Here is a 14,057-nt window from a genome sequence, read left to right as displayed (position 1 = left end):
GTCCTGCATCTATTAAAACATCCAACTCAACAGATATGCAGAGATTAATAGTGCAGGATTAGTCAGATTAAGGAGAGTTTTTGCCAGATTAAACCGACCTTTAATAACCCAAGGTTGAGAGTGTGTTACTTCTATTCTGTAGGCTACAGGTTGTTGTATTTCACAAGATAATTTGCGATGTCTAGATTTATTGTAGATTTTATGCACGAGTAAATCATTTAAAGTAAAAATAAATCAGATTTAAAATAAACATCCACCATCTGGAGCTCCATTTCAAACTTGCAAATTTATTTTTGTGCAGTTTTTTTATGATATTAATTAGGATTTGTTTAGTTGGCAGTCCAGCTCCAGATAAGTTCCTATTTTTTAGGCCGCATTCACACTGCGCTGTTCAAGTGACTCAATTCTGATTGTTTTCTCCCGTCATGTGGCAGTATGGGATATGGCCCATGTACATGTAAGCATGAACAAATCACATGGACTCCGATTTACTCAAATCAGATTCAGGCCTTGTTCATATGTGGAAATTTATCCTTTATGAATCGGATCTGTGCCCTCGTGTCTGCAGTGTAAGCAGGTAGATCGGATTTTCACCTGTCAATTAAAAACCGTACCGAACGACGTCGAGTCTGACACTTTCATTTCAGAACAGACTTCCCAAACCTTAAATCTCATACACGAGGACTTAAACAGCTTTTGTATTGTCATATAGCACAGGTATAAGCATGTTAACGAGAGCGAGAGAGCGTAATGTCCGCCACGTAACCAATATAAAACTACATAGCTACATCACATGCATAAATCACGCCATGGACTTCACATTAAGATGCCTAAAGGTTTAAAAAAAGCCTATATATCAAAACAAGATGGACAAATGAGAAGCTTTCTGTCATGAACTATAGTAAAACAGCTTGTCAGAAGCTGCGAACAGATTACATACAGGAATAGAGAAAAGAGCACTCTTTAATTATCATTTACATTTACATTTAGTCAATTAGCAGATGCTTTTATCCAAAGCGACTTACAAATGAGGACAAGGAAGAAATTTACACAACTATTAGAGCAACAATGAATAAGTGCTGTAGGCAAGTTTCAGGTCTGTAAAGTCTAAAAAGGAAAGTATTAGTACTTTTTTTTTTTTTGAGTACAGTTAGTGGTATATCCAGAGGCAATTGCAGATTAGGAAGTGAAGTGGAGACTAAATAGTTGAGTTTTTAGTCGTTTCTTGAAAATAGCGAGTGACTCTGCTGTTCTGATGCAGTTAGGGAGTTCATTCCACCAACTGGGCAGATTGAACGCGAGCATGAGCGAAAGTGATTTCTTCCCTCATTTGGGATGGAATCACGAGGCGACGTTCATTCACAGAACGCAAGTTTCTGGAGGGCACATACATCTGCAGAAGTGAGAGCAGATAAGAAGGAGCAAAGCCAGAAGTCACTTTGTAAGCAAACATCAGAGCTTTGAATTTGATGCGAGCAGCAACTGGCAGCCAGTGCAAACGGATGAGCAGCGGAGTGACATGTGCTCGTTTAGGTTCATTAAAGACCACTCGTGCTGCTGCATTCTGAAGCATCTTAAGAGGCTTGATAGAGTTAGCTGGAAGCCCGGCTAGTAGAGAGTTGCAGTAATCCAATTTGGAGAGAACAAGAGCTTGAACAAGGAGTCGGATCTTTCTATAACATCAGAGAGATCCGACACTTCTTATCTGAACATGCAGCTCAACTCCTTGCAGCATGCACATTTTTATCAGCTGTCAGTCAGTGCCTGCTCTTTTTTTCCTGGTCATTGCGCCTTTGTCGTGTGCTGTGTAAATGCAGACGATTGGATACGAGTCTCTTTTAAAAGATGATGCAAGCAGGTCATCAAAAAAAAAAAAAAGGGAGACACTCACAAAATCGGAATTGACCGTCAAGATCTGCCGTGTAAATGCAGCCAAAATTTCACATCTGGAAAAGAGCAGCATGCACATTTTTTTGTGCACATTTGCATTTTCTGAAGTCTTTGAATAATCTAGAAACTACATTAACATAGGTGTGTGCGCAACATGCTATAAATGAGGCCCCTGGAAACTCTACTGACGTATTTCAGACGAGGATTGGGTGCAAAAACAAAACCGTCAAATTCCTAACACTCAGGTCAACAAACAGTTCAGTGGAAACTAACGTGAATATTGGCATCATCCCAACAGCCGTGGTTCTGCGCTTCTAAACACAAATGGAGCGCAGATGTACATTCTGTCAGCCTCATGCATTGCTGTCGTGTGTGTAAACGAATGTGTGAGTGACGTTTCTTTCCACCGAGTTTCTTTTCCGACTCAAAACCGTAGAATTGTGTACCTGTGAATGTTCTTGGATTGGATTTCTTAATTCTTAATGTTCCTTGCCTTTCTGCAAGTCAAAATGCTGTATTTATTACATGCCACAGCGCTTATGCAATTGTACAATTCTTTTCTATTATTATGATTATGATGATGATGATGACGATTCTTCTTTTACTTTGCTAAACTTACTTTTGATTTGGATTCTCTCTGTCAATGTAAATTGTCGTCGATGATGATTTTGTGCTAACAGGAAGCCCTCGCCTGCTGACGGTTTCCTCTACTTTTTGGACAAGGATATGGATTTGTGGGTAGAATTTTGGAAATTCGTTTCTAAGTGCTTTCAAGTATTTACTTGGCCTTATGTATATATATCTCTCTATGAAATTTCAGAAAAGGTATGTATAGTAATTGAGCCTAAAATGGATGTAAATAAATTATATATTGTTAAGAGATGAGTCGAGTGCTTTTTGGTGTGAATTTCTATTTTACATTTACAGCCCTGGGGCCTCATGTATCAACGCTGCGTACGCACAAAAACTTTGCGTACGCCAGGTTTCACGCTCAGAATCGCTCACGTTTGGATTTACTAACGATGAACTGAACGTGGGAATGTGCGCAGCTCCACGGCAGCTTCTTGGCTGGCGTACGCACATTTTTTGTGCGTGTCTGTTTTATTTCCATTGGCGACTCCTAGAGGCAGTTGTGTTAAATTGCTCTCTACAAAGTGTCTGAGCCTTGCAATGGCAGCTGTATGAGACGGGTTCATCTAGTAGGTATATAAGATTTCCATACCATACAGTTGAACAGCTAAACATTAAAGCACAATTTGCAGCAGTCGCCTGTTTTCCCAATGTAATCTGAGCAATCTACTGCACACACATTGCTATAAAGACACTATCTGAAGATGAATTTGCATGCGTGAATCAGAAACATTTCCATTCAATAAATGTGCAAATAAAATATGATGCACAGACTTATTAATGATTCCTACTTGTCTTTCTCGTGATAAATAGTGGGCAAAATCTGATATGTAGCGGGGGAAAAAAGAGGAAAGTGTTTATCAGACGCTGGATTCGAACCGAGTTCATGCTCAAACGTGTCAAAACATGTTGATATGCGCTTTTCGAGCTGCGCCACTGAGACTGTTAAGGGTACTGCAACATTTTACACCTATAAACCACACTATTTCTGTTTAATTCACTCAGTGCGATGTTCAGACCCAACTGTGTTAACCGCATCAGCTAAACTCTCCCACTCTATTTTTTTTTCTTTTGTTGTTTATTCCGGAGAACAAACTTGCAAATAACACCGCTTTTCTCCGGTCTACCTCCGAAAGCAGCACCTCCAATTCACATTCTGTTTAAAGTTTCTCTTTTTGCTTGATTTCTTCTTTGCTTTTTTGTTGAGTTTTGCCAAATTAGAGTCATTAGCATATTCATACGGGGGAGGAGGCAGGGAGGGGTTTTGTGCTCGTGCACGTTGCGCTCAGTTTTACGTTCATTCGGATGTACAAAAGAATATGCGTGGGATTCGCCATTTACAGCTTTGTGCGTATGCAATGTTTTAGTATGATTTCCATGCAAGTCTTCGTACATGAGGCCCCTGGAGTTTGTGAGCGGCTGACCTCAGTTCATGACTGACTATATTAAAATAAGGTCGTTTCCAATTCAGTTTCTAATGACACTATCATGTCTTTTTCAAGAAAACAGCTGCTTCAGAACTTTAAATGTTCAACAACCTTACAGTTTTATATGTCCTAAAGGGGTGGTCCACTATGATATCATATGTTAAACTGTAGTTGATGTGTAATGTAGCTGTGTGGACATAAGCAACATCTCTGAATGTCAAAAGTTCTAAGTTCAATGCAAAGGGAGACCTTGGTTTTTACAGAGTTAGCTTAGCAAAGCCTACAATGAACGAATTTTGGAGACTACAAAAAAATACTTCCGCCCCCTGTGACATCACACAGGTTTGTTACTGCGCATCCCACACGGCGCATGCAGGTAAGGGCCGTGGCCAGAGGCGCTGTAACGTTATAGCAGAGATGAAGCTAAAAATGCGTCTAAACTCGGCTGTTTCCACAGAGCTTTGTCTGTTTCTGTATTTGGGCTTCCAAAGGACATGACACAAACACAGAAGTGCCTTTAGTTCAATATTAATTATGTTCCAGAGAATTATAAAACACACAGCAAGCATGATTTGACAAAACAGCTCCAGAATCTCTCCAGTTCAGTGCTGGATTCTGCTAAAATCTCCTCAAAGCAGAAGCTGTGAGCTACAACCTGTGAGTGTTTTTATTAGTTAAAATTGATCATGACATGTTCAGTGTCTAGCGTTAACGGTATGCTGTAGCAACGATGTACACAATGGGAAATGCTGCTTTGCGGGCAAACGATTGAGCTACAAATTCATATTTATCAGTCAAACTGCTGTAAACACACACACACACACACACTCCACCAGCACGTTCATGTCTCTTATGTGTGTGCGCGCACGACTGCATTGATTGTCTTCAGGCAGCTTTTCCATGTGTTTCATATCTCAGAATATGAAGTCGCAAAAGACATGTGGATGATTCATATTACTTACACCTGCATATTGCGGATACATGTGAAAGGCGTCGTGTAATGCATAGAGTTAAAAAAAATACAGGTTAGCTTACCTGACTCGTGGTCGCAACAGAATAATAAATCAAGGCTCACACAGGTCTCATCCCACATCTTGTGCTTTATTCTTCTGTCACAATATATTACAGAAAATAAAAAAAGAAAGTCCCGCGCACATGCGCTTGTTACAGAAAGTTCACACATTCACACACACAGACGCAGACAACATTCACACCGCACACACAATGGCAAACGCTCTAAAGGAGCCACACCCCATTTTCACTCAATACAGACACTTGTCAGATGTTATTTTAGAGCAGGCAGGAGGTTGACTGATTGTTTACACAGCAGAAAAGTGCGTGCTTTTACAGGTGTGACGTGGAGCCGATCCGCGAATAGCAGGACATTATGACGATGACCAATCAGAGTCACTTAAGGGCGGGCCTTTCAGAGGAACTAGGAAATATATCAGTCATTTTCATGTAGCTGAGTAGCTGTGTATAATCAACGTGAGATATATGAAAAAATAACGCAATTTTCTTTAAGTGAAACATGAGCACACATTGCTTTGCATCTTATAAACACAACCAAGCCTTAAAATTACATTGTAGACCCCCCCTTTAAAAATAAAAATGGAATTTGACTGCGTTGTAACGCAACGTGCTGACCGCTGGACCACACTAGCACTTTTATGCTTATATGGCCAGAATGATAGTTAATCCTCATCATTACCCTACAGGCTACATTTTGCTCATGAGGCTGCGAGACAATAAATAAGAAGAGCGGAGCTGCAGCAAAATAATGAATAAAAAGAGTGAGGCTACAGTCAAATAAATAAATGAAAAAAAAGTGCGACTGCTGCTTTCTCCGTTCGCCATGCTGGAGATAAACAGTCTGCACAAATGTAGCGCAGAGTTGGTGTCATCGACTACAGCTCTCATCTGATTGGCTGAAAGGTACGAGTTGCCCTGCCTCTGCCAGGACAGTCTCAAAACTACATACACACACGTACCCAGGGGGAGTCTTACGTGAAAGAGGATTTGCATCCTGAGAATTCAGGAGAATTCTCATTCTGAGTTCTCATTCAGGAATTCAGTCTCGCAAGTTTTAAACATTCAAAACTTATGTACACTCTTACGCATTTGCAAATGATGTTTTGCATTTGTGAAACGTATTTTATGAAAATCTATTTTTGTTTTGTGCACGTGAAGTTTTTTTGTGAATATAAATAAATATTTTACGCACGTATTTGATGAATTTGATGAATGAATTTGATTTTATGCACATGAATTTGGCTATACATGTGTACATTGTGTATTTTGCATGAATTACTTTTGAGTCTTATCTGATTCCATAGCGGACTGGGACAGGGTTTTTGCCCGGGACAGTTTTTGAACATCAGCCCATTTGATTGAAGACTAGTGACGTGCGATACCACTGATTTCCTATCCTATCCGATACTAAGTAAAATGAAGACGGGAACCGGTGATACCGATCCGATATTGCCCAAAAATGACTGTTTGGAAAATTAAAGTAAGAAGTAGTGTACTTAAAAGTGTCACTTTATACTGAATACGAGCCTTACTACGGGTTATACTTGTTTGTTTATTGATGAGGAATTATCATACAAAAACCTACATATTTATTGACAGCATCTGAGCATGTATATCTTAAAACGCCTGCCCTGAACATAACACGTTCACACCTCTACATTTAGTGGCATGTTAATCTGGTTCCCATGAAAGTGTTTTGAACATTTTTTCGTTGTTTTATCGATTATCTGGTTTATTCTTCTGCGTGAAGTGACCGGCGTAACCCACGGCACATGCAACTCACGTAGCTGTGCATTTATACTTCTGCGCACTGTCTCTGTTGGTCTGCATTAACAATTCCGAAACACTAGTGGGCAGTGAGGTGTTAATGTTCCTCTGTGTCGAGTTTCTTCGCTGATGTTTTGTTTTTTCTGAACACTTCCTGAATGTACAAGTGGCTCAAACTCGCTCTTTTTGAGGCAGGAACTGGCGGACGTGCAACAACTTTAACTATGAGGTAAACACAAAACAAAACTTTCCATCCGGAGCTCCTTCACGGGACTCCACACTTGTAAACAATCGCTCTATCAGGCTCGCGCGACTCTCGGTCCCGCCCAGACTCATCAGTGATATCAAGCCAACCAATCACAGAGCTTGCTCTATGCGTCGTTGCGACGTGTAGTTACATTTTTTGAGAGGTGCACGTCTTCGACGACGACGGCCAAGGCATAGGGCTATGCGTCGACGCGTGGGCTGCGCCGTAGCATACGCGTGTGTTTGATGCAGAAGTATAAATCAGCCTTAATACATCCATGTCGCCCCATTTTCTCCCTCTGTACCTGGATGGTGCCTGCTGCTCCTAAGGACTCTGAAAGCGATGTCTGTCTCACCCTAGCAGCACCTGTACCTCTCCTTTCCTCCTCTTCTGACCGCCTAGTCATGACGTTGTCATATTGTGTTATCTAAGTAGATGTTTGATTAGGTTTGCGGTATTAGCTCACTGTTTTGTTACATGTGCGACAAACTGCATCGTTTGAGTTTATGGAAGTGAAGTAGCTCCGTATAAAACTTCGCATGTGCCAGGCCAGCGGACTGAGTGACTAGATAGAGTGATCTGCACAGTTGTATAGTGCCATATTGCGCACATGACTTAGCAGGCAGAAGAACAAGTAGTCCGACTAATTTGGCATTATTATTATTGGCATTATATATTATTATGATTTGATTGTAACTGCAGATCAATGATAGCCTACTGTAACGTCTGCAGTTATATAAAATAAATAAATAAATGAGTATTTATATATATATATATATATATATATATATATATATATATATATATATATATATATATATAAACATATACATATATATAAACATATACATATACAGTTGAAGTCAGAATTATTAGCCCCCCTGAATTATTAGCGCCCCTGTTTATTTTTTTCCCCAATTTCTGTGTAATGGAGGGGAGATTGTTTCAGCACATTTCTTAGCATAATAGTTTTAAAAACTTAAGTCTAATAACTGATTTATTTTATCTTTGCCATGATGACAGTAAATAATATTTTACTTGATATTTTTCAAGATACTTCTATACAGCTTAAAGTGACATTTAAAGGCTTAACTAAGTTAATAAGGTGAACTAGGCAGGTTAGGGTAATTAGGCAAGTTATTGTATAACGATGGTTTGTTCTGTAGATTGTCGGGGAAAAAAATTGCTTAAAGGGGCTAATAATTTTGTCCCAAAAATGGGTTTTAAAAAATTAATAATTGCTTTCATTCTAGCCGAAATAAAACAAATAAGACTTTCTCCAGAAGAAAAAATATTATCAGACATACTGTGAAAATTTCCTTGCTCTGTTAAAAATCATTTTGGTAATATTTAAAAGAGAAAAAAAAAATTAAAAGGGGGCTAATAATTCTGACTTCAACTGTATATATATATATATATATATATATATATATATATATATATATATATATATATATATATATATATATATATATATATATATATAAAACATATACAGACCATTACAGTCTCTGATATGTTACCAATTACAGATAAACTACACACAACAGACATTTAGTCCTTATTTAGGTTCATAAACAACACCACCATAGAGCCCACAGTCATGGCAAACCTCTCATCGATGTCTGTGATCTTCAGCAGCACATGTAAGCTCTGTTAGAGAGTAACTCCATCATTCTGAGTTCATAATAGTCCAGAAGGTGATGATAATAGTTAAACATGGCAGTTTGTTGCTGTTGCTGCTGTTTTTCTCCGGTTTCTCCTTTGTTTTTTAGCGCTTCACTCTCGACAGACAGTCATTTCTGACAGGATTGGTCACCTTGCAAAGGACGTAAAAAGTGATCTCATTGGCACCAAATCACAGAAACACCACACATGAATTGGTCAAGCACAGTATGCAGTTAATCACTCGTGTGTGTGTGTGTTTGTGTATATATATATACATATATTTATAACATAGCATATATTTATAAGGTCCAAGCAAGGAACGTTGTCAAGTTTTGATAAATAGGCTACTACACATTAATAATTTACAAGTACAGCAGTATTTTTTTTACTTTTTACCATTTTTAATTAACTTTTGAGAGCACATTCTTATTTAAACGAAGAAGTTTTTTGCTTTGTTTTTGTCCTCAAACACAGTTAATGTTCAAACTATTTATAATGTTTAAATTGGCTGACAATAATATCCCAAGGTTTCCATAATCCTGGACCAGGCCGTATCCTGAGCAGCTACTGCGGTGGTCAGGGAGGAGTGGAGAACATGAGACTGATTCCTCTGACGCTCCAGGGACAGACGAGTCTTCACTGACGTCCAGCATTCTCCAGCCTCCAGCGCCTAGACTGCAGCTCTGCACAAGACGATTGGCCGGTGGAGAAATGGTCGAGCCCAACCGAGCCTGGGTTCTCTAATTCTTCACTTTCGCCAATAGGTGAAGTTTTTTCCTCGCCACTGTCGCCACTGGCTTGCATGGTTCGGGATCTGTAGAGCTGCGCATCGATGGATTTGCTCTTCAGTGTTTGGACTCTCAGTGGGGAATATTAACCACACTGAACTGGTTTAAACTGAACTTCAACACTGAAAACTGAACAACACTGTTTTCAATTTACTGTGATCTTCTATCTGAAGCAGCTTGGATACAATCTACATTGTAAAAGCGCTATGCAAATAAAGCAGAATTGAATTAATACATATTCTTAATAATAGTAATTAATCTGCCTGTTTTTTTAACCGTGCAGTGCTGTAGCTGCTTAATTAAGCCTGCTACACTACTGTATTTCAACACTGGTCATTATGGTGGTACTTGGTGAGAAAAGTTTGAGAACTACTGTGCTAAAGGATAGCATTTACTTACTGCACCTTTAATACTGTGGCTGGAAACGAATGCAAAAACATTCATACATTTCCCCTCCCACATATCTTATCACCATACTGTATGAGCTTTAATTAAAACTCAATTGTGTCTCAAAAAGTGCTGCATATCAAACTGTTATATGCAAGTGAAATGCACAACATCGAGCGTTTTAATTCAAGTCCAGAAACATGCAGAAAATCAATGGACTGCAGTGACTGCAGGTGATTTATTGACTAAATGTCTCCAGCGCAATTTCTCATCTGACATACAAAAACTGGAGAAAATGCACAAGAATACAGCAGTTTGACACACAATAGTTAAAGACAGCAAAGCTATAAAAAAGGCACTTGATAGTTGATACAGAACACATCATCAATACAAAAAACAAGTACAAAAATGGAGCGGTTACCTCACATACATCTATATATAATCTCTCTCTTCCTAAGAGCAGGATACTGGAGTGTTGAGTTTCCTCTGACTGCGATAAGAAGTGTTGAACACTGGCCCACATAAGACTATGCACATATTAATGCAATCCACAATCAAATACGTTCGAGCAAACAGAAAGGGCTTTAAATAAGACAGAACACAAACACACACACACACACACATTTGCACCAGCAGTTTGTCCTTAATTAGAGCAGCTGTCTGATTAGTGCAGATGAATGTGGCGTGTTTAGCATTGAATGCATGTCCAGTCCAGCGCTCGGCTCAGGATGAAATGCATGCAATCAGTGCTAATGGATTAGAGCGGAGCTGCCAGGGGCCTTTTATTCCTCTGTGGTTGGACATTACCTTAAGTACCCCGGCACTGCACTGCAAATCAGGCCGAGCGGAAAACTAGAGCTGAACAGCGTCTGGAGGATTGAGGAGCACTTTAAGATACCGGCAGAGGAGGAGGAGAAGGAGAAGGAGTAGAAGAAGAAGAAGAGAAAAAGGCGAAAAGAATAAAAAGAATAAAGAAAAAAGAAGAATATGAAAAGAAAAAAACAAGAAAAGGAAAATAAAAGAAAAAAATGATGAAAGAAAAAAACAAGAAAATAAAAAAAACAGAAGAAAAAGAAATACAAAAAATGAAAACAGGAAAGGGAAAAGGGAGAAAAAGAAAAAGAAATTATATAAAAAATTATAAGAAAATAATAACAAAAAAGGTGGCTCTTAATTTTGATGGTTCATTTGAGTATTAGTAGACTGTCTGCTTAATATCTGCTGATTCTGCTCCTTCAACAGTTATTTAACTGACTATAAGTAACTTTGCGGGTCCATGTCAACTTACACTAACTCAAACCCCCCAACCTGACAGTCTACTTATAATCTAATGGGAATTATTTGGCTTGTTGATGCAATGTAACTTAAATTCACCAAACAGACCATCAAAATAAAGTGTGACCAATAGGGAAAAGGAGAAAGAAAAATAACAAGAAAAGGAAAAAAGAAAACGAAAACTGAAAAAAGAAAAAAAAAGAAAAAATAAAGGAAAAAAAGGAACAGAAAATGAATAAAAAGAAAAAGTAGAAGAAAAAGAAACAAAAGAAAAAAGAAATAAAAGAATAAAAAGAAAAAAAGGAAAGGAAAAAGAAAAAGAATAAAAAGAAAATGTAGAAAAAAAGAAATAGAAAAGAATAAAGAAAAGAAAAGAAAAAAAAGAAATGAAAAGGAATAAAAAGAAAAAGAAAAAAAAATTTAGAAAAAAGAAAAAAGAAAAAAGAAAAAGAATAAAAAAGAAAAAGAATAAAAAAGGAAAAAGACAAAAAGAAACGGAAAAAATTGCAAAAAAGAAAAAAGGAAAGGAAAAAATGAAAGGAAGAAAAGAAAAAAGGGAGGAGAAGAGATCAGAGCAGGACTGATTCAGTGAATGGATTGTAGATTCATGGTACAGTCACATTTTAATGCAGCGTTACACATTTTAAACACAAGTTTTGGGATCAATATATAAAGACCAAAATGACTCAAACTCCTGCAAAATCTGAATTAAAGTTACTTTCATTCAACCAGAACCAGTGTTGCTTTTTAACCGGAAATGACACAGGCGTCTTCCAAAAGATAAGAATATGATGCACAAGAGGCATCACTGTGGAAAAACACTTTATAATAACGGTCCATTAGTTATTGCATTAACTCACATGAACACTCTTAACAACATTAACAAAGATGAATTAATCCCTAATAAATGTTAGTAACTGTTTGTTATTGTCAGTAAATACATGAACTAATGGATCGGTATTCTAAAGTGTTACCAAACATATTTCTCAGCTTTTATTTATATTTAATTAAAAACTAAATAAACTTGATTATAAAGTCAGAGTGTGCCCGGGAATGAATAATTCCAGACTGGACTGTAGATCTGAGACGAGTGAATCTCACAAAAGACTAAAACAAGCCCATTTCATACCAAATCAAAAGATAAACGTAGAATCATCTGTGTAGTATTATTCTACAAATTATATAATTATATAATTAAATTTGTGTTACTGCTTAAATGACTTAAAACATTATTTTTGATGCAAACAGGCGTTCATTCTGTTAAAAATAAAAGTCATACTTCACAACAATTATGCATATAATGTAATAATCAACAATATTCATTAACTACACCTCAACATTTAGTAATGCATCGTTGTACTTAATGTAATGAGAGTTAACAACGAACAAAAAGCGACTTTATTTTCATTAATGTTAACAAAGATGATTAAACACTGTAATAAATGTATTGTTTATTGTTAGTTCATGTTAATAAATATATTAAGTAGCATTAATGAATTAACCTTATTGTAAAGTGTTAAGGTTAATATGACTATTTTTATTAACGACAAACAATATAAAATACATATATTACAGCGTTTCTTCATTCCTGGTCTGGAAAACTAACATTTTCACAATTTTTCCCTTTTTTTATGCATAATTTTTATTATTAACACAATAAACTCTGTGTTGCAATATTTAGTTTATTATGATGAAAACAATATTTACTCATTTATTTAATCTATTCAATCTATTTTATTTAATTGTTTATTTATTTAATTAGTATTTTTTTTATTTAATATTATTTTATTTTGCAATGCAAGCCAACACCATCATGACATAAAATTACAATTTGATCAATTTATGAATTACAAAAGACACTAAAAAACAAAGACGGGCTCAACCACCATGGAAAGCAAGTCCCAAAATATGCCAAAGGAATTTTCCTTATCCAATATAAAGTGAGCTTTTTGTTTTTGTGAGATTCACTCATGACGAATCTTAAAATAAACCAGAAATAAGCACAAATGTTGTCTAAGTGCAGGCGCAGCTAAAACACTCACTCCTGCTTCACCATTGTGTCATCTGCTGCTTATAAGAGTTCATAAGCTGTTCCTCCAGCTGAATGACTGGCATGCTAACAGCTAACACTGATCTGGGAGCAGTTCTGAGTGACACATACTGAGTAAACGCTGCAGAAATATCCCTCCATCCATCCCTCCATCAGTCTGCCAGCCGCTGGAGTTTTCACAGCGGGGAGAACGCATGGCTTTTACACAGTGGCTTGTCCTTCTTCGAGTAAAACGTCTTTCCCTCCAGATTAATCTGACAGATCTGAGGTGATCACAAACACAACATAGACACTTCTGTCAACATGGAGAGACTTGGTATGGTAATGACTATAAATGTACGATGGCTGAGAGAGAGCTTAAGACCATGCAATCGCAGAAAACACGTGCAGTTACAGGAAACAGCAGCAATTAAGAAAAGATCTTCGTTGTTTTGACAGCACACGTGCTGCAAATCCTCACAACGCAAACACATTACGATTACGCGCAGCAATTTCTCACAATGCATGCAAATAGCAGAGAAACACAGCGGAAATCTTTCAAGGGGACCCATAAATGTGACAGAACCGGCTCTTCAGGTTATGGTTATTGAGGTTGATAATATACAGAAGACAAGGGAATGGGGTGACACGGTGGCTCAGTGGTTAGCACTTTGGCCTCACAGGTCGCTGGTTTGAGTCCCGGCTGGGTCAGTTGGCATTCTGTGTGGAGTTTGCATGTTCTCCCCGTGTTGGCGTGGGTTTCCTCAGGGTGCTTCGGTTTCCCCAACAGTCCAAACACATGCGCTATGGGGGAATTGGATAAACTAAATTGGCTGTAGTTTGTGTGAATGGCTGGAAGGGCATGCGCTGCGTAAAACATATGCTGGAATTGTTGGCAGTTCATTCCGCTGTGGTGA

The 14,057-nt window shown here is 37.7% G+C and overlaps 1 protein-coding gene across 1 annotated transcript in view; it reads right to left on the bottom strand.

Annotated features, from left to right (window-relative positions):
• Nucleotides 1-11,815: 11,815 nt before the first annotated feature.
• Nucleotides 11,816-14,057, bottom strand: part of pdlim7 (PDZ and LIM domain 7) — a 120,982-nt gene continuing 118,740 nt past the window's right edge. Inside the window, exon 11 of the mRNA NM_200840.2 lies at nt 11,816-13,424. Within this exon, the coding sequence (NP_957134.2) occupies nt 13,338-13,424 (87 nt within the window). The 3' untranslated portion in view covers nt 11,816-13,337. The remainder of the gene's footprint in view (nt 13,425-14,057) is intronic.

This window comes from Danio rerio, chromosome 14 (genome assembly GCF_049306965.1).
Source record: "Danio rerio strain Tuebingen ecotype United States chromosome 14, GRCz12tu, whole genome shotgun sequence".
Classification (NCBI taxonomy): domain Eukaryota; kingdom Metazoa; phylum Chordata; class Actinopteri; order Cypriniformes; family Danionidae; genus Danio; species Danio rerio.
Note: the sequence above shows the minus strand (reverse complement) of the source record. Positions and strands in the feature narration are given on the sequence as shown.